The 25015-nt window shown below is 40.7% G+C and overlaps 2 protein-coding genes across 3 annotated transcripts; both read right to left on the reverse strand.

Annotated features, from left to right (window-relative positions):
• Window positions 1–3501: 3501 nt before the first annotated feature.
• cpz (carboxypeptidase Z) lies at window positions 3502–12540 on the reverse strand. Of its 2 annotated transcripts, none has more exons than XM_058641604.1 (13): window positions 12167–12540; window positions 11522–11563; window positions 10362–10413; window positions 9935–10257; window positions 9604–9819; window positions 8736–8932; window positions 7096–7257; window positions 6834–6992; window positions 6344–6479; window positions 6109–6248; window positions 5805–5904; window positions 5509–5654; window positions 3502–4290 (listed from the first exon to the last, which is right to left on the reverse strand). In XM_058641604.1, the coding sequence occupies exons 1-13, from the start codon at window positions 12261–12263 to the stop codon at window positions 4087–4089; spliced, it is 1974 nt and encodes a 657-aa protein (XP_058497587.1). In that variant the 5' UTR covers window positions 12264–12540; the 3' UTR covers window positions 3502–4086. The 2 variants fall into 2 exon arrangements, with proteins under 2 accessions (XP_058497587.1, XP_058497586.1); XM_058641603.1 differs by having other exon boundaries at window positions 8697–8932; window positions 12167–12539.
• Window positions 12541–14698: 2158 nt separating this feature from the next.
• Window positions 14699–18020, reverse strand: LOC131467305 (G-protein coupled receptor 26-like). Its single transcript, XM_058641125.1, has 3 exons — window positions 17049–18020; window positions 15991–16104; window positions 14699–15358 (listed from the first exon to the last, which is right to left on the reverse strand). Exons 1-3 carry the CDS (start codon window positions 17720–17722, stop codon window positions 15115–15117), a joined length of 1032 nt encoding a protein of 343 aa, XP_058497108.1. The 5' UTR covers window positions 17723–18020; the 3' UTR covers window positions 14699–15114.
• Window positions 18021–25015: the final 6995 nt, after the last annotated feature.

Raw genomic sequence — 25015 nt, forward strand, 5'->3', positions numbered from 1 at the left:
ATTATAGCATGATTTCAAAAGTTGACTTTTCTAAATGAAAATACACCAAAATTATTGTTGTTGTTCATATTATAATATAAGTTGTATAAACAAAGCTTAAGAATGTAGAGTTCTACAAGAAAGGTCTCTTGAAGTTACATTTTATTTATTTTGTGCATAGAGATACTCGAGAAGATACCACCACTTTTAGTTAACAGTTAAACTTTGCCTGCAAAATTGTGAGTCAATAACACATTTCCTTTAATAAACAAATATCTAAAAAGAGGGACACTGACAATTCATGGGATAGGACATGTAATAATCTTCTTTATACAGATACCATGGTCACAGAGAATTCTTGATTCTGATTGGCTAGAGGATGTAGTTTAACTTTTAAATAGGAGAGACACACTGATATGGCGTCATATGTGTGATATTTGTGTGAATCAGGCTGGAAGAGGAAAGAGGGAAGTTTGAAATAACATTAGCTGTGATGAAGCTGGTGGTCACCATTTCTGACAGACAGCTGCAGGACAGAGGAGAGAAGACTGGAGTGGAAATGCAACCATACTCCCACAAAAATAATATTTTTGTCTTACTTTGCATCCAGGCTGATAGTGGCAGCCATGTGGAAATTTAGTGCTTGTGTTTAAGGCATCAAAAAGATAATACCAATTGGAAATGTAAGTGGGAAAGTAAGAAAAGTTGTTTACTTTCAGCCAATGGGACGATACTACTTTTTTGTGGCCCACACCGATATCACAAACTCAAGTATCTACCAATATTAGCCCGATACTGTCATTTTAGACCATTAAATAACTATGAAGCTGTTAACAACACATTTGTGCCGAGTCATTTCAAAGATATAATTCTCCAACTGTGTAACAAACATTGTTCTCCCAAAAAAGAAGAAATAAACAGCTTGAACATGACTCAGCTAAAATGCTTTTGCTGATTTTTATGTGCACTTTTACAGTCTGTGCATAGTGAATGTAGTGTTCAAGCTTGCACTGCCACTAGTTGAAAATGAGCAACACGAGCAAACCAAAGCAACAGATCCAGAATGCAGTTCAGCAACATTTGACCCAGCTCCATTCAAAGAGAATGATAATCATTCCAGTGTATGCCTCCATGTGTGAATTGTCTACTGATAATCAATGGCGTACATATATCGGGAGTTTACAAAGTGAACAGGCACACACACATCCAGAACTGTACTTTCAACTTGTGCTTCCACACTTACACGCCAGAGTACAGCTTTCAAAGGACTTCTCTTCACCAAGGACTTATTATGAAATGTAACACTTTGGCTCACAAGAGTTATTGCTATTGGACTATTTGCACTGAATTAAATTTACTTCACTGATGCATGGATCTATAATGACAACAATTCTCCAACAGACGTGCATTAAGGTCACAGTCATAAAACCTGCTGAGTGTATATAACCAGCCAATGAGGTCAATAACTACTTTAGTCTATTTGTGAACTGCATAAATGTCATAACACTGTCTACACTCCACTGGCCTCCACGTAGTGCAGCTAATTACTGGAGAGATTATATATGTGAATAGTGCTCTGGCTTAATACACTTATATACACATCAGTTCAAGCACAGGTCAGTGCTTTGGAAACAGATAGCAAATGGACTGTGAGGTTAGAAGAGGTTGCACGCGATCCAGTCCCCAGTAGTTATTATTGATAGACTGCTGTGCATTTCTGCTCCAGCTGTGACAGTTGGGTGAGCTGTAAAAGGCAGGTGGAGCATATGGATTATGCTTAGTAGACCTAAATAAATAGACAGCGCAGACAGCACAAGCACTGATTATGCTTATGCCCATGGCCATTGCTGGACTACTGTATCTGTAATCATGTGTATTTATTTTGTACCAAACGGTGTCATTCAGTGCATACATTCATTCATTCAAATACTAATGAGCTTCTAGCTCATGGTTGGAAAACAAGAGGCTACTTGTAAATAGGACTAAGAAATCAGCTAACTCAAATAAAAAAAAGCCTATTTTCCTATGTATCTCAATGTCAATGCTGTCATATAAACTACAGGTTTTACTTCCTCACATTTTGAATTTGAGATTCATGTAGCCATTCCAACAATTGAGGTAAAGAGTCAAAATTAAAATTTAAAGTGCAGTGTTATTTTAGCCTTGCACGGAATGGAACTATTTAACAGGGTAAAACATTTCTTATCATATTATTTCAGCAATAATTACAGCTCATAAAATATTACAACAGCACTACTCGACAAAGTCAAAATGGCCACAACGATGTGCACAAAAGTAAAGCAGTGAAACTGTTTCATATCATGAATTACAAATATCTCACCTGAACACAACCACAACTGTTTGCCAGCTTCAGTACACAAAACAATCTCAAAAACGTTGCTTTTCTTTAGTTTATACCATAGTAATAAACTCTGAGACTCACAGTGAACACAAAAGTAATTTTTTGTAAGTTTTAAAAGGGTCAGCTACCATGGTAACCCATTCGAATGCGAATTGTTGTCCTATTGCAGGGGCCACCGCTGTAACTTTTTCCTGCACAGGTGTATGAAATGATTATTAATAAGCAGAGCGTTCAATTCAGCTACACAGCGCCACATACTGTAATTTCACTGGTACACCACCATTATCACCTAAGTGTCCTTGTTTAAAAACTCTATAACACTATCAAATAACGTTTTTACACAATGAGGCGAAAGCTTACCTGGTAGTCGACTGTGGAGGGCCAGACGTGTGTAAATCCTTGTTAGTTTAGATATTCCCTCATACAAACTAAAATAAGCAGGTAGTCCAATGTCGCTCTCACTTCTCACGTTACAAATGCCGTCTTCATGTGCTTGCTACCTACTTTAAATTTAATTTGTTATAACTTTTAGCTGTAGCCAAACAACTTCAAACTAGCAAAACACCACCGGGGGCGCAAGGATACAACACGCACGTACGTACGCACGCGCACACAAAAGTATTCCTCCGCAAAAAACAGCACGTGCCCTTTGCACAGCAGCTATTTAACAGGTCACGGTAGGAAAATCACAGGTGTAAATAATGTAATTAATTATGGCTGAGTTCCATTTTTGTTCCCTATAGTTTCTGGGTTCGCTGCCACACTGTCCTGACTCGCATGAACAGAACAAGCTCATCATCGATGTGATCAATACCACCTGTGCTGTTCCTGCTGATATAGGTCAAAATGGCTGTATGAGTAAAAGCAAAGACAGGTTTGCACTTTGTTTGTGATTTTTGACAATTATAACCACACCCACTTCTAAACAGCATGTGTTTATAATTAAAACTACTTTAATTCATGAGTGAATGAACAAATGAGGCTCGTTATCAACTTACTTACTAATTGTTCATTACTCACTGCTGATCTTGGCATATGCTGTTATTACATTGTGTCTGGCGCCCTCTAGAGATGAGTGCTGCAAAGGCAGAAATGGGTAAAAGAAGTAGGACCTATTTCTTTTAACAACCTTCACCTACTAAATAAGAAATGAGAGAGAATTTGCCAGACATATTTAATATTTATTGTCAATGCTTGTGGAAAACGAACAAAGAGAGACTTGATTCTGTCCACAAATGGCACAGTATTACTGACAACTCAAGCATTAATGTGCTGGGCAATATTGTGTTCTATAACATGTGGTGGGAAATTACCTGTGGTATTTAATGACAAAATACTGGATGACATTTTATTCAGCTGCCATGCATGTTAAACCGTGCTCTATAATCACAATGTTCAAATAAGTGCATCACATTATTTTGTGGTCTTCATTGGCACATCATTGAAAAAATCTTAACTTCCCAGTGGTTCAAATTTGTACTTTAAATTATTCATTTGCAGCTGCAAAATAATGTAGGCCAAACTCCACCCACAAGCCATGATTAAATGTGGTGCTTGGTGTAAATAGCCTATTCACATCCTTCCAGGAAGTGCCGAAATCTATTGTGTTATTGCGGATTTCAGTGTCACAGCTCCTGCTACATAGACGCCTCTAGGAGGACAAGTGGGACTGGATGTGGTGGCGTCCATCACCAGTCTCCATCTGCAGTGGTATATGTTAGAGTCATCATTGTCCCAGAATGTGTTTAGACATTTCGCAGCAGCCACTGTGGAGGTGAAACTCCAGATTGGGAGAAGTAGTTCCACCACCAAGGCTTCTCCTGCCGCTCTATCCCTTCTTCGGTTACATCTGGATCGCTGTTGCGCTCAAACTGGTTGTAGGGGTCAAATTGATCCCATGAGTCCACTGTGGGGAAAAGGTGGTCGTCGAAATCTGGCTCCACAGGAACCTGAAGGAACGGTAAGATGGAGAACACAGGTTATGTATTAATAACAATGTATGTTCTGTGTATCAGAAAGTCATTCACTGAAAGGTCCAGTGTGTAACGACTGGACCAACAAATAAAAGATATTTACGGTTTTTTTTTAGCCCTAAATCTCTAGTATGTAACCTGTACACTGGAAAATAAGTATTGAACAGGTCAACATTTTTCACAGTAAATATATTTCTAATGGGGCTATTAAGACTTTCACCAGATGTCGGTAACAACCCAAGTAATCCACATACAAAGACATCAAAACATGTATGTACTCACAAATGACGTTATGTGGGATAAAGTGAAACAGCACAGAGAATAAGCATTGAACACATGAAGTAAATGAGGTGCAAAAAGGGAATGGAAGTCTGAAATTTAGAAAGCAATCCTGCTCCCAAATTAATATCAACTGGTTTATTCCTAATTGATGGCCTATAAAAAGGTTTCTTACCACCAAGATGTCACTAGAAGCATCTCATGATGGGTTGAAGCAAAGCTCTCTCAAGGCCTTATATACGTATTTCTAAAATTCTGAATGTTCCATTGAGTACCGTTGGGGCCATAATCTGGAACATAATTTCACCATAAACTGGCCATGACACAGGAGTCAAACGAATAATCTGAAGAGTTGTCCAAGAGACAAGAACTTATAAAAAAACTGTAATTAATGCACTCAACTGCCATGGCCTCTATGCACACTCACTGTGCAAAACTCCATTACTGGAGAAAACGCATTCCACACCAGAAGCACCATACCAACAGTGAAGTTTGAAGGTGGGGACATCATGGTGTGGGGATGTTTTTCAGCATATGGTACTGGAAGACATCATATACAGTAACTGAAAGAAGAATGACTGGAGAAATGCACCAAGACGTTCATGAAGAAGAAGCTGCTGCCATCTACCAGAATGCTGAAGATGAAATGAGGGTGGACAATTCAGAAAGACAATGATCGCAAACACACAGCCAAGGAAACTCTCAAGAAAATAAACCTGCTAGAATGGCTCAGTGTATCACCCGACAAGAATCAAATTGAAAATATTTGGAAAGAACTGAAGATCAGAGTTCATAGAAGAGACCAACGAAACTTCCAAGATTGTACACAAGCCACAATAGTTTGTTACAGTCTCCAGTCACACCATTGCTAATTTTTACACACCGAACAGTTAATATGAAGACAAAGATCCAAACCTTTTTCAAGACAAAGTCAACACGTCCGGCCTTGTTCATGCTATGAGGCAGATAGACCCTCTTGGAGACCCTGGAATAACCCTTGGCTGTGGCTGTCAGGATGTGAGTACCAGGGTTCAGCAGCCGCCAGTAGTCTCCATCTTCAGCTGGAGAGGGAAGAAAACACATTGTGAAGTTAAAACAAAGGACAAAGACAGGGGCAATTTAATATAAAGTTGAATATCCGATGTATAAAAAGTTACAAAAAAAACAAACGGCAGTAAAAAATTACCCATATACAGCACAGAGATATTCACCTGTAGTGACATCTTTTCTAATTCCTTTGACACCGACTGTCGCGCCTTTTATTCCATTTCCATTTTCGTCCGTAACAATGCCTTTTATCCCTCGATGGACCTGGTCAGGGACAAAGAGCTCAGTTGATACTTATAGTATAGTTATATATGTTGTATCCTGGGCTGAGTTACTGCACACAGTTCATTGGCTACATTTGCTACACCAAACACCAACGTTTTACCAATAATACTCTATTCATTTCTGAGTTAAAACATATAATGCAATGAAGCTGTAGAAAGGGAAACTCAGTTTACAGACACTTACAGACTCAAGAAAACTGAGCAGAGCTTCCTTATTCCTCTTCCACTCTGGGTAAAGCTCACCCTCTGAAGGGAATTTGTCACAGCCAAGCTCCACGGTGATCTCCAAACAATTGGTGTGCAAGTAGTTGAAGTCTGACATGCCTACATGACATGTACATAATGTGAGACCTTTTTAATGAGGAGTGGGAAGTAAAATGTTTTTACTGTCTCTCTTTGTAGTGTGAAAAGTGTCTCACCACCAGCAAAACTGTACCACAGTGCTCCGTTGATAATGCCTCCGTTTCGGTAAAAAGAGGCTCCGCACCTCTCCGTGTCGTTATCTGACATGGTGGCATGGGCGTCGGCATAAGTGCGAGCCAGCTGCTTGAAGACCTGTGCAAAAAAACATCATTAGGCTGGGTGTATATAGCTACTGAGCCAGTTGGGCTAGGCAATAATACAGGAAAAATGTCTTCAATATCAACATATAATACAAAATCTAATATAAAACATCAAATTGTATATATATTGGTTTCTTCAACTTTCATTTAAGAGCAAAACCTTTCCTTCATAAATGTCACCTTTAATTATCAGATATTTTATCCCAATAATTTTCGCTATGGACTGATGTTAAATGTTTTTATCACAGTGTTTTTGGCCATTTCATCCAGCCCTCGAGACAGTGAATATTTTAATACGCGTGCACTGTTTAAGTCCACTTTTTGTCAACCTGACCTCCCTCCATACCTGCTCATCTGGAGTTGGTGAGAACATCCTCTCCTCTTGGGGGTGTCTAGAGAAGTCGAAGGGATATGAGACCACCAGCTCTCCTCCGTGGAGGCTGGCAGACTGAACGAAGGGCAGCGATCTGATCCACTTCATCACTGCGTAGGTCTCTGGTGCCACCTATAGCCCAAAGGTAGAAATCTATCATTTTAGGATCCAAGCTGGCACACTGTATCTAATGCAGATATCTTTCCATAAGTTGTCATTAATAAAAAATGTTTACCTTTCCAAACCAATAGGCGTCAGGAATCGGAATGTGGTCAATGCGGTAAAACCTACTGCGGCGATTCCGGTAGAAACCAGAGGTCAGGTCTGGAAAATTGCGGTTCAGGTCAAGGCTCTGAGCGTTGGCTCGTCCATTGGTCCAACTGTTCAGCAAGTGACCCTGAGACAGTTAGGTTTAGACATCCAGGAGCGTTAGAGAGTGACGGTAATCACGGTGATGAACGATGTGCCGTCATTAGTAGATTATGTGAAGAAAATGTTGAAAAATATGAACATTAGTCTGTAATACGAGCAGGAACATCATTGTTAATATTGTTAACATGTAGACAAGACCATGTATCCGCCATGAGAAAAAGAAGGAATCAATTACTCATTAGAATTATAGGTAAGCACAGCAGAATTTTTAATTTTTTTTTCCAATCCAATCAGAAAGATAAACAGCTACTGTTATGTACATTATATGTACATGTTGCCGTATACAGTTACTATACTATAACACATGCACACATTAATAAAAGGTACAGCATTCTGCACGCATTTATTAATGTTTCAGTCGTGCAATCAGCCAGTCTTTTTTTGTTGCTGCATGTGCCAGTATTTTCAACAGTTTAAATAGAAATTTGGGATTTTCCTTGCAGGCTTCATTATATGATCTGCATAGCTTTAACAGTCCTTTCTTTTTGTTCAAATGTCATGCAAACACATCATCAGTACGCAGCATGCAGAGTCTTATCGATGAGGCCTGACGTGTTGGTTTGTTTGCTCTTGGTGTTTTACATGCATTTGGCATCTGTAATATTGCATTACTACCTTATTCTTCTTCGTCACCTCGCCTTTGTCACTTATTCGTCTGAATCCCTGCCTGAGGTGTTTGTGAGTTCATACACAACATTTTTGACCAAAAGGTGTGTTATTAATATACTGCTGTATATGTACAGGATAATATATAGTATAATCAATATGACATACAGCAGCATAGACAGTGTTGAGTCTACTACAAGAACAAGGAAGTGAAGTGCTCCCATTCCTGCTAAGTAGAAGAAGCATGCAGTTTTCCCACTTTCAGCTAAAGTATAAAAGCACATCACAGAACTTTAACTGGGGTTGACTCAAATTAGAAATGTTTTTGGATTTGTTATTTCTGCTTTTGTTGATGTCACCAACTAGTGACTTTATCTGGAAGTGGGAGAACTTGGACTTAACTACAGAAAGTACATGGACAGAGAGATAGTGAGGAGGTGGAGGGCTGGAGTGCACTAACTGTAAATGTCTCACATCCACTATGAAGCCTGAAGCAGGACTTAAACATAGCAGTAACTGGTGATTGAGCAGCTTTTTCACAACCATTAATTAATTACTGACAATTTACACCACAATAAAGGGTAAGATGATTAATTATCTGCCATTAAGGACATGGACTACAGCCTGAGCCTGTGTATTATATTTTATATTGATATTTCAAAATCAGTTGTTCACAGTATCACCCTACACTTCCACCTCAGTCCTCCACCTCCATTATGTCAAGCTCATGGAAGCAAAGAGAGACAGAAATGGACACGGATAATGGCGGTTTGTCTTTTGATAGTTAACAACATTTACTTCCTGGTTGCTGAGCTCCGGGTCATTGCTATCCTCTACCTCTGCGGCAGCCAGCTCATAGCCATCAGGGTTCATGGAGGCCAGAAGGTGGATGCGGGTTGTGTTGATGAGGGTCTGGATTCGCTGGTTACCCAGAGTATACTCTGAACACAGGTACTGAGCCAGATAGATGAGCAGCTGGCGGCCCAGCACCTCGTTGCCATGCATGTTGCCCACCATCTTGATCTCTGGCTCCACTGCAGTTCAGAAGCAAACATCACATTAATCTCAGTCTTAGTTTTCAAAATTGAAAACTAACACATTTTGTTTTGATTGCAAAACGTGTTGGTTTTTCAGATTAGGTTTCATGGACTCGTTATTATGAAATTGAATGTACAAAATCTATTTATTTCCTCTTTAGAAATATTGAAAAAATATAGAAAAATTGCCCGTTCACACGTGTAGCAGACACAAAACTTGACATTTGGGTCATGTTTCTAACTAACTGATATCTATACATCTACTTTTAACTGCTGAGTCTCTTAATGTATCTGCCTTTGCACAGCAGATCAACACTTGTGACATTGATACTTAGCTCTTTTATAAAGTCTTTCAACATATTGTTTTGGTTTCTCTCACGGTTTGTATCTTTATAGTTTTAGGTTTGTGAACTTTGTGCTTTTTGAAGTTGAAGCTTATTAAGCAAACAAAGGAGAATGGCATCCTTTCTGGTATGTGAAGTTCACCATAGTTCTCTGATGTGCTTGAGAAAGGGAGGGGAGACCCAATCTACAGTCTCACCATTAGATGTCTCTAAGATACTGATACTAAAGAGGGATGAAGTATCAGTGTCATGTTCGCATCAATTGCACAGCAGCATTGTAAGAATAATGTGACCACAATTTTTACGCTACAGTTTTAAACTCACGTAGCTCGTGTCTTCCAGGATTGTTGGAGAACTCAATAACCAGCAAATCTCTGCCCTCGGTGCTGCGTCCGATACTGTAGACGTGAGAGATATGGGAACACTTGGCTGCTGTTCTCTTCAGTAAGCCGTACATCTGGGTGTTGGAGGTGTAGGTGAACTGGATGATGGTGCTGGGTTCTTCAGGAGAGAGGCTGGACATTGCTACCTCTTGTCTGGCTGGAGAAGGCATACCAGGGGTTTTGGAGAAGGAGAAGAAGTATTATTTGTTTGTTTCACAGTGCACAAGATGTGGACTGGTGATAGCAGCACAAAAGACAAGTGTGAGTTTTACCTCTCATCCCAGCCAGTGGGTCAAAGCAGCCCTCTTGTTCACTGGCAAAGAAGCGGTCACAGTCAAGGAAATAGGGCCAGGCCATTTCAATGGCCTCAAAGGCATGAATACAGTCCTTCCTCAATGCCTCGCACGTGCTGCGGCATGGTTTGATCATCTTGTTGTTCTGGCACGGTGAGGCAAGCACTGAGCAGCCTACGAGACGTATCTCAGGGGTGCACTCACCATTGAGCAGGCCGTGAATGACACTGAGGAGGAGATACTCAGCTCCTGATTCAGCCTCCATGCGACTGCGGTGGCCAAGGATGTTTGGGAATATGGTTCTGGAGCAGCAGGATTGAAAAAAATATAAGTAGATCAAAAATAGTAACTACAACAGCTTAAAATAACACTGCCCTCTTTATTAGGACCAGCCACTCTGACTTACCTCGAGTATTCCATATCATTGCAGTAACCCAGGTTGAGCTCCGTACAGGTAGCTGTAGGAGGAGAGTAGATATGGGAAGCTTTTGGAAAGGTTTACATACAATAAAGGTCCAGTGTGTAAAATTTAGGTGAAATAACAATCACCTGATTGTTTGAATTGGTGTTTTTCCTTAATCCAACAAGAATTAGCCTTTTATGTTTACAATATATCGAGGCAGATCAGCTTTACAGAGGCATTTTACTCACTGTACATTTAAGGCTGGATGATATTGCCAATTATCATAATATATGAATGAATAATATAATTATTGTTGGATAATTCCTCAAGAGTCTTATATGTGTTATATCTCAGGGTGTTTGTACAATACATACAATGTAATATACACTCACTGGCCACTTCATTAGGCACACCTGTCCAACTGCTTGTTAACACAAGTATCTAATCAGCCAATCACATGGTGCATTTAGACATGGAGACATGGTCAAGACAACCTGCTGAAGTTCAAACTGATCAGAAAAGGGACTTGATTGACTTTGAATGCAGCACGTTGATAAAGGGCTGGTCTGAGTTTTTTAGAAACTGCCAGTCCTGGCACATGTGTACCTATATGGTGAGTATGTACTGAACCTTTTTCATATTACTATTGAAGGAAATTATATTACAATAATTACTGATAGTGTTTATACTGTACACACATATTTTAGATCCTGCTCAGTCAAAAGATCTAAAGCCATGTTGTTTAAAAAGAAAACAGCTACATTTATTTTAGGCTATAGTGCTGAGTAATGGTATAAATGTTATTATCTACTACAAAACTGTGGGATATTTGATGCTGCATAAATTCTGCTGCCCTGCAGACTCAGCTCAGGCGCTGCAGCTGTCTTTCCCCTCACACTGAATATCTGAAGAGCAGGCCTGTTTCATCTTGCACTTGGTATTTCAGACTGTTTTTACAACCCAGAGGACCAGGTCAGGGTCTGAAAATTCGCCCAAGCACAAAGCACAGCCAAGCGCTCATGTAATATTTTATACAGCTGTGATCACTTGGTTTTTTATACTTTGAAATGTGACATCTGTACTTTTTTCCCATTAGGTCTGTGATTTATTTCAGGGTGAAATGTCAAGGGGGGGTGGGTGTGTGGGTGGATGATTCCACCTACGTCTTTCTCCATATCCATTCACATCGGTGTTAGTGCATCTTCCTGTGAAAGTAAAGCCAAGAAAACTCTAGTGAGACACAAATACAACGCTAGGAGGCGACATCACCAAAAGCATGGGTTCCACACATCCCTAAACTCCTCATTTAAACTGTTAATCTCAAGGCTGATGTGATGTGTGTTTTAAAAAAAACATCAGGTGACAAAGTGTCTGCAACACTGACAACGTATGAGAGCATTCATACCTGCATGCATGCTCTCACTGTGAATGTTTCGGGGTGGAGGGGGGTGCGTTTGGGTGCGTGTTTGTGCAGTCACGGTTGCGCAAGCAAGGGCTCTGTTTGCTTTAACTTGTGTTACGCATGATCAATCAGCCAGCACGTCACGTTTTGTTTTGGTGCATTGAGCATATCTGTATGACGCATTTGTTTGTGTTTGAATAAACACATTTTATTTCCCCTACAATAAACTGACACAGCCCAGGAAAGTCATAATTGAGACACTCACTCGGCATAAATGTAACGCGACCCTAATTAATGTCAGTTTTACACATTTAATCATACGTCATAGCATTTAAATCTTTACAGGAAAAGAAAATCATACTTTTTTTTATGTCGTGTTATTTGTTTAAAACCGAAGTGACCTTACCCAAACGCTCGTCTGCTGGATCACAGCTCTGCTGCTGCGGGGCGCACCAGCAACTCTTCGCCAAGGAGAGAAACAGCACCAAAACTCCTGAATGCATGTTGCGGCGCAGAAAGCTTCTTGAAAACGGCGGCTTGTGATGTGGCACTGTCTGTGCGCGCGCGTGTGTGTGTGGGGGGGGGGGGGGGGGATTGAAGCTTTGGAAAAAAACTGCAAGTTTTCCGTTGTCCTGCTTAAATGATAATTACCACCTACATCACAGACACTTCCTGCCTTTGTCTGTGTGGAGCATCCCTGACCCGAAAAGCAGAAGTGCGGCACGTCAGAACTGTGGTACACTGCTGCGTTATTACGAGCGAGAGACGATCATATTTCACTGCACGTAACTCCGCGTGTGTGTGCTCCACGAGTAAGAAACGTGGCCTATGGGGGTGGGAGCAGCAGGAGTTCATGTCTGTATTGTTTGACGTGAAGGGGCTGCGCGCTCTGTTCAACAATTACATGTAAGAACAGTTTTGTGCTCCATTAGTGTGGCATCAAACCTCTTCTTCCACACTCTGTGCAGGCTACAATCATCTATCATTAGACTTTTGCAGGTAGGTTATTATGCCTGTGGCAGTGGTTCCAAACATAGGGTGCGGGACCTCACAGAGGGTCACAAGATGAATCTGAAGAGTCAGCAGATGATTTAAGCCGTTGGACTGGTTCGGTTCGGATATGTAATTGTTGTGTCTCCATTAGGGGTTGTACCAAAATAACTGACCCAATCCATCCATGACAGTGAGCTGATTAGGTGAAAGAAAAGTTCCAGTTCGAGCCAAAAGCCAGTTCGAGGCTCGGATGACTATCCTTGACGACTTCTTCTGTTGTCAAAATGTTTTTTCTGCTTGGTGAGTGGGGCTTAATATTCTATCGGTGGGGCGGAAATTCAGTTTGCGCATGTGCTGTCCATGCACACCCAACACGTTTCCACACAGAAAAATATATTATCTTTGTTCCCTTGTTCCGTAAAACACAGCATTGTTTCAAGGAATGTCCTCATACACATGAAACTCTGTAGTATTATGCCAGGCCTGTATGTGGCGCTGTAACGCTGCCACAGAAATACGCCAAAAACGTAGAAGAGGATGTGGAGCATGCATATACAGCGTAATCTGCAATTGTTTTTGTTGTTGTGAGGTGATACCTCATGGGGTTAAGGTTTAGAGAGAAAGAGCTATGACATCACACTGTTCCCAAAGCTGCCTATTGGTTGAACACATGAAAACACACTTACTCTGGAATGTAGGGATCCCAAAACACCAGTTCCATGTGGATAAAAAGCTGATACAGACCCTTTGTGGTTTGTCCTGTGTATGGGCCCTTAAAGGTCGAGTGTGGAATTAGTCACATCTAATGATAAGAGTGCAGACTTAACCTTGGTAGAAAGGATGTTGGTTGTTTTCATTTGTGTAGCGAGTTTTTGCTTCAAACATTTTCTTGGATGGGAGGTGAAACATCTTCAACTTAACTCATGTAAGTCCAGTTGCCTGAATACACACCGTGACTGTTTCATCGATTCATACTGCTGTAGAAACAGAATGGTCGCCTCATTAAAGAAAGGCTTTCACCAAAGTAACATAAAAGGCTCATTCTAATTCCATGAAAACCAAATTGTTTTTGAACAATTGAATTTGAAGTATTTCTACGCTTGTAAGTTGGACCTTTTAAAGTGAACTCAAAAGTTGTTAGTTTCCACTTCAGGTAATATAAGAAACATGGTTGCGGTAAATTGTAGTGTTGGAGTTATTTTCTTTTTTCTGCCTCTTTACTTTGTACTATTAACAACACAAATAAGTTTGGACTGCTCACAGCTCATAATGAAGATGAAATAATGTGATTAATGACCACAATGCAAAATAGTTATAGCCTAACCCTAAACACAGAGCATTAAGGCAGTTTTTTTTCAATTACTTTGTTAAAACATATATACAGAGGCTATAAGAATGTGCAATATAAAGTGTCTTATATCCTTTTTTTCAGCACAAGCTGTAGACAATCTGATGATTTCTTCTTTTTTTTCATTTTCACCAACTATATAAACACACCTGAGCAAAAATACTATAGCAAGAATTGGATTGAAATGTGAAATTTGGAAATGGTCCACAGTTCACTTGGCTTGTTTTTATGAACAAACATAAAAGAAGAATGTTCTATTTTTTTGACTTTATTTTTTTTTATGTGATATAAAAGTAATCATAACTTTAACTCAACAACAAATTACATGAAGATTTGACCTATAAACACACCCCAGGATGTCCTTATAAGGAGTTGTGTATTATTCCCCCGGCAATTTACCAAGAGTGAACGTGCGGCACAGATCTGTGACGTGTGAGCACTAAGGGTTAATCACAGCTATATTACAACAGTATCACTGTATGCCCAGAAATGATGAACTCATATAACAGTGTCATAACATGTGGCAGTGAAGTTTATTATTTACTTTGTGTTTTCATCTTCACATCCTCACACCAATATATTTTTTATATACTTTTCGTGTTAAACAATGGCACAAGCATTAATAGTAGATTCAAAACAGTCAGTAGATCAAACATTTGTCCAGCTGTTCATTGAAACATGAGGACAAGTTCAAGAAAACTGAAAACATTGACATTGATGGTAATAGCAAACATATGGTGCAGTGTTCCGTTGGCAAACCTGATGAGCCCTGTGGAAACAACTGTCTGTGAAGGGCCTTTGACAAACATCACAGACCGGTGACGTCTCATCGAGCATTCACTTCTGCCAGTGGACAACAACAGTCCAATGGTCCAGTGCCGTTGAGCAAGGCACCGCCCTCTCTCCATGCAAAGTACAGCTGCTTTTCAAAGCCGCTGTAACCATTGAAACCTGCTGCAGAAAACAATGCAGGCATTGAATTGTTACCAAGAAAAAGCTACAACACACCAAACTCAAGTTATCCTGGTGATGTATTTGTCATCTGTGGTGTCCAACATGCTGCTCGTGCTGTAGGCAGACAGCGAGTAATGATCCTTCCCCAGAACACGGTTTATCACGCTGACCAGGACCTTCCTGTACTGCTGCCGCAGCAAACAGTACACAAAGGGATCAGTGGAAGACTTGGCGTAGGACAGACATTTGGTGGCAATGCCTACGTACCGCGGGATGTGTATAGACGGCAACAACTCCAACAACCTGCACCAAGAACACAAACAGACCTTAATCGTGGTCCATAAAGAAACACAGTTCAACAGGAAACCCATTACAGGCGTTAACCGTTTAACATTTGTGTTGTGGCTGTGTCCCTATTTGTTTATTTGTCCAGTGTTTTGGACATTAAATTTATGTATGATTTATTTATGTTTATTTGGATTAAACACCTTTTATTTTAGAACGGTTGAAGTTGTTTGGTAGATTTAATTTAATCTGGTTTTCTAGTTTTTAGATTTTGTGCGATATTGACCAAATTCACTGTACATGCACCTGGTTTCCTCTACTGCTCATGCTGAAAAGATAGAGAATGTAAGCCCTACCAATCTAGAGTTATAGGGTGCAGTCGATTTTTAGCAGGTCCTGCCGAAAAGTGACTGCATCCTATAACTCTTTATTGCAAGGAGCAATATTGACCAAATTCACTGTACATGCACCTGGTTTCCTCTACTGCTCATGCGGAAAAGATAGAGAATGTAAGCCCTACCAATCTAGAGTTATAGGGTGCAGTCGCTTTTCGGCAGGCCCTGCCGAAAAGTGACTGCACCCTATTATGCACCCTGTTATGCAACAGTCAGAATAATTATTTAATTGAAAATGTGAGCCATGTGTCTTACCTTGTTATGACATAGGGTGAAAAACAGAGGATGAAGGAGCCGATGAAGATGCAAATCTTTTTAGTAGCACGCTGCCTCCTCTTCTTCTGCTGTGCCAAACATCTGTCCTTCACACTGACACACACACAGAGAGATGATGATGATAGAGAATTATTCATGTCTCATACACAGTCAACAAACAGCTCATTTAGATAAGTGGCAAGACAAAAATCTGCAGATATGAGCATATTCCATAAAAATGTTGTTACGTAGATATAAAAAGAAGGTGTTGAAATTGTAAGAATTGAAAATAGAAAGAAAAGATTTTGGTCAATCCTTACATTTGGTTTGGGACTATGCTGACTTTTTTCACAAGGATACAGTTCATCCAATAATTTGTCTATAAGTTAAGCATTCGTATTCTTTCTCTATTGAATCAAAACATAAAATGTATTGCTATGATTGACTGATTTAAACATGTTTGAATGTGTGTTCAGTGTATGAACTGTAAGGTCTCAGCCTGCATGTAAAGTGCTTTGGGACAATTTTTGTGTTTTTACTACTACATTTACTGATCCCTAGAAAGGTAATTCATTTGCAGGCTATAACTCCCAAGCATATGTCAAAGTGAGAATAAAGTATATGGTTCTGAAAGTGTTAAAATGTCCTCAGTCAATCTTCCCATGCAACATAAAAGCTCTACCCCTCAGCATGGACGTGCATATGCAGGCTTTTGCTCTCTTAAACAGCCAAGACTAACTTTATATTAAATTTTCATGTGACCCATAGCATCAATCCTGCATTAAAAGTATATAATAATGCCAACATATTGCATTGAAGTTGTAACCAGTACTTTCTTCACACAATAATTTGGAGGAATCTTGTTGAGACAGCCAATTAAACACCTGCATGAGTGTATGTGTTTATTGAAATAAATAACTATTTAACTATGCACAAGATTTGCCACTGTTTCTGCTTTTTTCCTCAATAAATTATTATGAAGTAGTGCTCTTTTTCCACTTGAGCCCCCTCATACTGCAGTGTCTGTGTCATCTCCAGACCAGTATACTGTACTTTACCTGGGCTGTATGTCAACCAGCAGAAGCAGAGTCTGCACCGTGATGACATCTATCCTCTTGCAGTGGGACCTGGCCACCCTGAGTACTTTCAGGTAAGCGAAGCACAGCACGAACAGGCAGAGCGCAAAACTGCCGAGGTGGAACAGCACCGTGAAGGTCGCATAGGCGGCCACCTGTGACCTCTCCTCCCCGTCCAGGTGGACAGTGCAGGAGGCATAAGTGTGGCTGTATCCTCCCCAGTCCATCAGCAGCTGCGTGACAGAAAAAGTGAGCGAGTGCAACCACGAGTACGCCACGATCAGAAGTGCGTCTCTGTGGCGCATCTTGCTGGAGTAACTGAGGGGGAACACCACCGCGATCCACCTGTCCATGCCCAGCGCAGCCATGCTCAGCATGGCATTAGTGGTGAGGAAAGTCTCTGCGAAACTGGCAGCCTGACAGAACAAGTGCCCGAAGGGCTTTGTGCTTTGGGCCACGCCGAGGAAAGTGGAGGGCATGTTGATGATAGCGAGGAGGATGTTGGAGAAGCAGAGGTTCAGGATGAAGAGTCCCGGCACGTGCGATCTTAAGTCTGCGCTCTGGGTGAAACATAGCAGCACTGACAAATTCGTCACCAGCGAGACTACAGCTATCACCACGATGGACACTTCCAGCAGGAACTCCGGTATGCTCATCTCTCGAGATTTCAGCAGCAGTTGTGTGGAGGAGGATGATGATGATGATGATGTGGAGAGTCTGCCATGCGCGTCCTGCTCGTGCACCCCCACCGGCTGCTAAAAGATGTTAATTTCCCAGCGCACGTGCTTGGGTGTAGAAGACACGCGGGGAGAGCTGTCCAGTGCTGAAACACCAAAACAAACCTTCCTGCCCGTCAGCGCCTGTCAGTGGCATGAGCTACTTTAAAACCCACTCGTCTCAGTGTTGCTCAAACTGTCCTTTGCTGGTCAATCCTAAAGGAAAAGCTGTGAAATTATGATTAAATGTTCCCATATACACACACACTCTCTCTCTTTCTCTGTGTACTCTGGATCATGCGCACTATCCAGCGCCTCCTCCCTCGTTGGCAATGCCGTGCGCCCTGCACGTGCAGCCGACAGTTGGCTCATGTGAGGCTTGAAGAATATACATGCAAGCAGGGGGTTCACATCAGAGACGGGCATGTCAGAGTCATGCTGTCTGCACACAAACTTCACTCTTCTCCTAAAAGATGAGTTAAGCTCCTGTGCTTTAAAAAAGTTTAGCATGGGTTTAGCTTAGAGATTTTTTTAAATATTTAACACATATTTCCTGCAAATATGCGCAAAAGATATAGAAAAATATACACGGATACACAGAGTAAAACATGTAGTTTTACTAGAATAAAATATATCATGTACATTCAAAACTACACATTTTGAATGAAGTGACATATGGATAAGTGGCATGAATACAGTAGAGTGACAGTTTTTGATAATGTCCTGTATGCTCATTTGAAAACACATACTGCATAATAAACACACACACACACATGTTTGTGCAGCATTCATAGTGACGACCCTCAAAGACATGAGGCAATCCCTTACCCTAACCTTAACCATCACAATGCCTAACCCTAACCAGGTCTTAACCCAGAAAAAGCTCTTTAAAAAGTTAAAATGTCCTAACTTTCCCAAAATATCTTCACTCCCTATGTTTTTTTTGGTCTTTGCAAAGCTACACATACATCAACACACACGTGTCTCCATAGCGACACTAAATCTCCCATGGCTTCCTTGCTCTTTGAACTTCATGTCTTTTCAGCGCTAATTTATGTTTTACCTCCCTTTAAAACCTTGAAAGAAACCATTTAGCTGGGCATGTTTCTTTCAGTATACGCTGCTTAAAACATATCATACTCACACTGTGTTAGTTATAGATGCAGGTCTGAAGGAGAAAAGGGTGTGGGACAGAGTAAGAGGAAGGATGGAACACCAGGCTGAAAGGAAAGTAAGTGGATTAACAGGAAGGAAGGACGGGACAGAAGGGTGACAATAAAAGACAGACACGGACATTCCAGCAGCTACAGTCATGTGTCACGTTATTTCAGGGCACCTTCTAAACTATTATTTAGCAAACCACAACAGAAAGGTGGACATTATATGTGTTGCAGCCATGATGTGTTTGTATAGAAGATTTAAAATGCATAGAAACAAAGAGAATCAAACAGAAATAAGTGTATTTAGTCTTTTGCCTCCAGATCAGAAGATCCAGAAGTGTTGTTTTTCATTATGATAAGAAGCTGTGCTTGGACTATTGATCGTTTTCCATGGTGACATTAACAAAACATCTTGCACCTCCCTATATGAAAACTAATGACAGCTTTGCAAGTGGTCGTATATTTATTCATTTAAGGGATAAAAGCAAAATAATGGTCATCTATGTATGAAACATTAAAGGGACAAGATGATATTATTTTCCTTCCACGTAACAAAATGTTTGCATATGTAGAAATGAGATTGTATTCCCATAATATCCTAAAATGATTACCTTGCCATCACCACAATGTTAGTGTGATGTATGTCACATAGAGCTGCATATTTTCACGGTTAATCGAGTAATCGTTTGGTCCATAAAATGTCATAAAACGTTAAAAAAGTTGATCAGTGTTTTGTCAAACCTGGAAATGATGATGTTCTCCAAAAGTCTTGTATTGTACAAATGAAACCAAAGTGATTCACTTTTAATGATTTCTTTGATATAAGGAGCAAAGAAATTAAAAATATATATTTGCATTTAAGAAGCTGAAACAATCATAAATCTTTTCTTAATAATGAAAAAAGCTAAGAAATCGATAATCAAAATCATTGACGATTAATGTAGTGATCGATTAATGGAGTAATTGTTTCAGCTCTTACAGTATGTCACAGCAAAGTGACTCCAGGTTTTTTTGTTTCTCCATTTCTCCCCTCCCCCCTCTGTGTGAGTGTGTGGCTGCTCCTCACCTGGCCTGATTAATCTCCACACCTGGGTCCAATCATCTCCAATCAACTGGCAGTACAAAGACCTCGGCTCTTCCTGCACTCGTCGCCAGATTGTTCAGCCAGCTCAGTTGTGGTCGCTCACTCAGCTGCTCAGTATTGTATTACTCCCCCCCCCCCCCCAGTGTTTTTGGTTTTTCTCCTGTGCCTATAGGTCTCTGTTGTTTTTTTCCTCCATCTCCTCAGTCCATGTCACCATGGAGATCCAGCCACCTGGTCAACTTCAACTCCTGCCACAGCCACTTACCTGCCTGCCATTCACTGTTCAACCCATTTTTTTATGTTATATTATATTATATTTCATTACATTTAAAATTTACCCAATAATCAAATTTCATCCGAGTTGTGTGTTCACTTCTGGGTCCAAATGAAATCCCACACTCAACACATGTACAGTTTTACCAGACATTTAAACCATTTTTTTCCACCTAAATGTGTGGTACATGTTCTGTATTTATTTAGCCCTTTCCTGGTCTTGATGGCCACTCACCACTACACGTTTTTGTCATTCACACCCACTCACACATGCATACACGTGCAGCACATCTTTCATACCCATTTACACGCTGCTTAGGAACAACGTGCGGTGTCTTGTGTCTTGTGTCTTGCCCAAGGCATGTAGACTAGAGAGACGGGAATTGAATCCTCAACTTTCAAGTTAAAAGACAACTCACCGTCACCCAGATTTAGGGTAGATTTTCCCTCAGTATGTAGTGTATATACTGTGGTATAAGGAGGACTGTATTGCTTTTACCCTCTAACTGGTTCTTATTGCATCACGTTGACCATAAATGCAATAACACATCATTTATGCTGGTATTTTTTTGTTCGTTATCTTACTATCTTTAGTGGAACTGCCATCTGAGCAGGTTCATTTGATGGCTCTATTGCTGTGGAAGAAAAAGGGGAGTAGAAAAAGAGGAGGAGAGGGAATAAGAAATCACCCTTTAGCTAGAAGGAACCCTCTTAATGGCCACGTGTTTTCTCCGGGTTCCCCAGCTGGAGAGGATATTACGCAAGCAAGAGAATACTGATGGCAGAAGCACTTAGGGAGTCACTGCAAGCCTGTGACTTCATGTTGTTTGCGCTACTGCTCCTGGCTGCATGACTCTTTAGGTACTGTATGTTTTGTGTATTTGTACGTATATATATATACATATACATATATATATGTAACACCAAAGTTCCCACAGCAGGCTACACAACATGGAGCTCTTTTATGACCTTAGGTTTGCCTTCATTCCTTTGCTACAAGTCAGTCCATTCCTAGAAGGAAAATTGTGTTTATTTTTGACACAAAACCAAAAAATAAACACTTTTAACCCAATTGGTGCAGTTCTCCACTACTACTGAGTAATGGAGAGGAAATGTTGGCAGCAGTGATCTTGATCTGTCTTTTCTCTCTGTGTCAGTTCTACACTGGAAGAGTAAAGCATCTTGTTAAGGTGATGGTAATGCTCCCTAATACCTGGGCAACAGTGATAGTGACAGTGATGAAAAGGGGAATGAGAGATATGGAAATCAAGGAAGACGATGTGAGAAAGAGGAAGAGTACAATAAAATTGTCATGGGTGTGTGTTTCTGGAGCGTGGGAGTCCTGGTGTATAAATAGGTCTCTGCATAGAAACACTAACTCACACCGACACTCACATGTTGGTGCACACACATACTGTATCTCACTTTCATCCATACTCTCTGTCACTCTCCCTTTACCACCCTGCCTCTCTCTCTCTCTCTCTCAGTCACGTGCTAACACTATAGGAGCCTGACAGAGGAAAGAGTGTACACAAGCACATACTGTAGTGAGGAAATGATAATAATACAAACAGAATGGCTAACCTGAGTGACACTCCTTCAGAACATTTAGGATGGATCATGGCTGATGGCTGTTAGAGTACCAAAAATACCAATAATAATATAAATATTCAGTCATCTTTGCTGTTTCACTTTCATTTTTCCAGCATTACAGGGATAATTATTAATGGTGAAAATACAGTATGGGTCCTTTTAAAATGATAGTTAAGCTGTATGAGGTACTGACCCACATAGTCAGTCATGGAAGCCTGCACAACATTCCACATAGATTCTAACAAATGGTCCAGTGGTGGCGCCCCTGGTCTTCAATCAGCCTAAAAGGGCACATGTCACCCCTCCGCATCAAATTCAAATCACTGATGCTAGCCTACAAAGTGCTCCATGGGTCTGCTCCTACCTACTTACATGCTCTCATAAAGACTTTTGTTACCCCTCGACTACTCCGGTCATCAAAGAATTGTCTTCTGGCGGTGCCAACATTCCGCACGAGACAATCCAGACTCTTTTCGTGTATCGTTCAGCGCTGGTGGAATATCCTCCCGAGCGCTACCAGAACAGGGGCGTCCCTGTTTATCTTCAAGAAGCTCTTGAAAACCCAGCTCTTCCAATAATAAGCGTCTGCTAAAAAGTGTAAATTCAAATGGAGGATTTCATTCCCCCCTCTTCCCAGGCATGTCAGGGAAATATGATGGCCTTCACATACCAGAAAAGATTCTTCTGCATTTACCTAAGTGACTTAAATCTGCTTTATTAAGCAGGCGAGTGTCCAGGTCTCAGGCATTGGCACTTTTCCACTTCATAGTACCGCCTCGGCTCGGCATGGCTCGACTCTACATGGTTTGGTTGGTTTTCCATTACAATATAGTACCTCCTCAGCGTGGGCGGGGTCATCACTGCACGGCTGCATGACACAGCAGTTATTTTCGATGTACTGAATCAATAGAATCAGTTAAATTAATGAGATAAGTTCAGTACTTCCTCCATGACTGAACTGAAATACAGCGGCAGGGTTTGTGATGCAGCTCGCGATCGCAGGCTTTCAGCAGTGCTGTCGCTAAACACACCAGACTCCTCTGTTAAATGATGAGATTTTAGACATTTCCTTGCTAAAATGTTGGAGATTAACCCACATTTTCAGGAATATAAAGTATTTTAACTGATCTACAGCTCGGCATTGCTGTAGAGTAGAGTAGAGTCGCACTAGTGGAAAAGCACCATAGGTGTCCCTACCTCAAATCCCACAACTGAACTATGCCTTTAAGGTGCTGTATAATAAAAACAGGAGCATAATACCAGTAACATTCTTGGCGATGTCTGTCAAAGAGCTGTTAAAACTATACTGCAAATGAAAAACCCACAAAAACAATGAGGCCAACTAAGCAAATAGAGACACAGCCGAACATGAGCCTAAATTATTCTCCATAACACAACAGGCATTTCTCTCAGTGTGAGACAATTACAGCAAATAAACCTTACAGGCAGGAGGAGTGATAAACACACACACACACACTCCAAAAACTTAACAACGCACACATACAGTACAATAATATTGTCTATGCAAGCATAATGAGCCCACACACACACCCACGCAGAGGTCATGAGACGAAGAAATGCAACTGAATTATTCAAAATCCTGAGAAATGGCTCCGTAAGTAAAGAAGTGGAGTTGAGCAAAGGATTGCTCCATGTATTCATAAGGAGGGAGAGATACTGAGGGGGAGAGAGGGAGAAGCATGAGTCAGCAGTCTGTGAGAGAGAGTGAGGGAATTGAGAGACAGAGGACGGCTGGCTTACAGGATTTAGCTCACTGGAACACTGACAAAAGAACTGATGTGATCTCTTTACTGTGGGACGCTATGTGTGTGTGTGTGTGCGTGTGTGTGTGCATTTATTACCTCTTACCTCATAGGACATTTTCTGGCAGAAACACTGACCTTATCAGGACCAGTAGTTCTCATGGAGAGCAAAACCAAGACAGAACCTTTTCTAAGGAACTGGTTAAATTGTATTATAGTGAGGATTAGGATTAGGCATTAACTAGTTGTGGTTAAGGTTAGGGATAAGGCTTTGGTTAGGTTGCCCAAATAAATGGGAGTATATGCAGTATGTGCAGAATAGCTGCACAAACCTGTGTGTGTGTGTCATTTCTTTGGCATGTTGTGTATGAGTCAGTCCAGGGCAGTAAAACCAAAGCAGAGCATCGTTCTCTGTGAAAGAGTTGTGTTTTTTTTTTTTGCTCAGGGCAAAACAGAAAACCTGCATCTGCAAGGAATAGTTCCAACATTTTGGGAAACACACTGAGTCACCTCTTTGCCAAGAGTTAGACGGGAAAATTAATACCACGCTCATGCCTACGCAATAAGTGCGGAGGTTCGTCCAGGAGGCAGATAGATAATAAATTTAAAAAAGGCTAACATCAAACTAACAGCAGTCAGTTTGTATCAGACTTGGATTAAATGTTTAAATTAAAAAAGAAAAAGATTTTAAAGTTACTGAGATGTCTAATGTTATGACTTTTTTATATCAAACCCAAAAGGATTGACACCACAAAGACAATGGAGACTAAAGCAGGATTGAGAAATAGACAAGACATGGAGGAAAGAAATGAAACATAGCTGATAAGGTAAATGAGCTGCAAGGAAGAAAACCTTTAAACTCTTTAAAAGATGCTGCACAACACTACTTTCTCTCTATTGTGACCACAGCCTGTTCAGATGCACTAACAAAGGACAAAGAGCAAGACAGGGACAAAAGGAGAGAGGAGACATGTACAGTTATTTAAATGACTGTGGACAGCGAAAGCCAAAGTTCTTCCCAGAGGACAAAAGAAATCTGTAATAAACATGGAATGACGGGAATGCCAGCCTCCATGCATACTAAATCTTCAACAACTATGCAACCTTTGGGAACGAGACTTATTCTAAAGTATTCATCAGGAGAAGGCTCACAGAGCAGCTTTGCTTTTGAAAGCACCTTCAGTGGAGGAGGAGGAAGAGTAGGAGGAGGAGGAGGAGGAAAAGCACAGCGCACATGGATGTAATTAGTTTTTTCCACGTTTAATTGTTTTGCACTCTTGCTGTGTTTATCTGTGTGCGTGTGTGTACTTGTTAACTGTTTAATACCTTTTCTGGCATAAACACTGACCTCGTCAGGACC

Source organism: Solea solea, chromosome 10, assembly GCF_958295425.1.
Source record: "Solea solea chromosome 10, fSolSol10.1, whole genome shotgun sequence".
In the NCBI taxonomy this organism is placed as follows: domain Eukaryota; kingdom Metazoa; phylum Chordata; class Actinopteri; order Pleuronectiformes; family Soleidae; genus Solea; species Solea solea.

What these genes read in the sequence shown, in the direction of transcription:
- cpz (XM_058641603.1), bottom strand. Translation starts at nt 12,263, where the DNA reads ATGCATTCAGGAGTTTTGGTGCTGTTTCTCTCCTTGGCGAAGAGTTGC. An exon ending in GAATGGATATGGAGAAAGAC is followed by an intron (nt 10,414 to 11,521) that starts GTAGGTGGAATC and finishes CTCCTCCTACAG; the next exon opens with CTACCTGTACGGAGCTCAAC. An exon ending in CCCACTGGCTGGGATGAGAG is followed by an intron (nt 9,820 to 9,934) that starts GTAAAACTCACA and finishes TGCCTTCTCCAG; the next exon opens with CCAGACAAGAGGTAGCAATG.
- LOC131467305 (XM_058641125.1), bottom strand. Translation starts at nt 17,722, where the DNA reads ATGAGCATACCGGAGTTCCTGCTGGAAGTGTCCATCGTGGTGATAGCT. An exon ending in CTGGTTGACATACAGCCCAG is followed by an intron (nt 16,105 to 17,048) that starts GTAAAGTACAGT and finishes TGTGTGTGTCAG; the next exon opens with TGTGAAGGACAGATGTTTGG. An exon ending in TCACCCTATGTCATAACAAG is followed by an intron (nt 15,359 to 15,990) that starts GTAAGACACATG and finishes TTCTTGGTGCAG; the next exon opens with GTTGTTGGAGTTGTTGCCGT.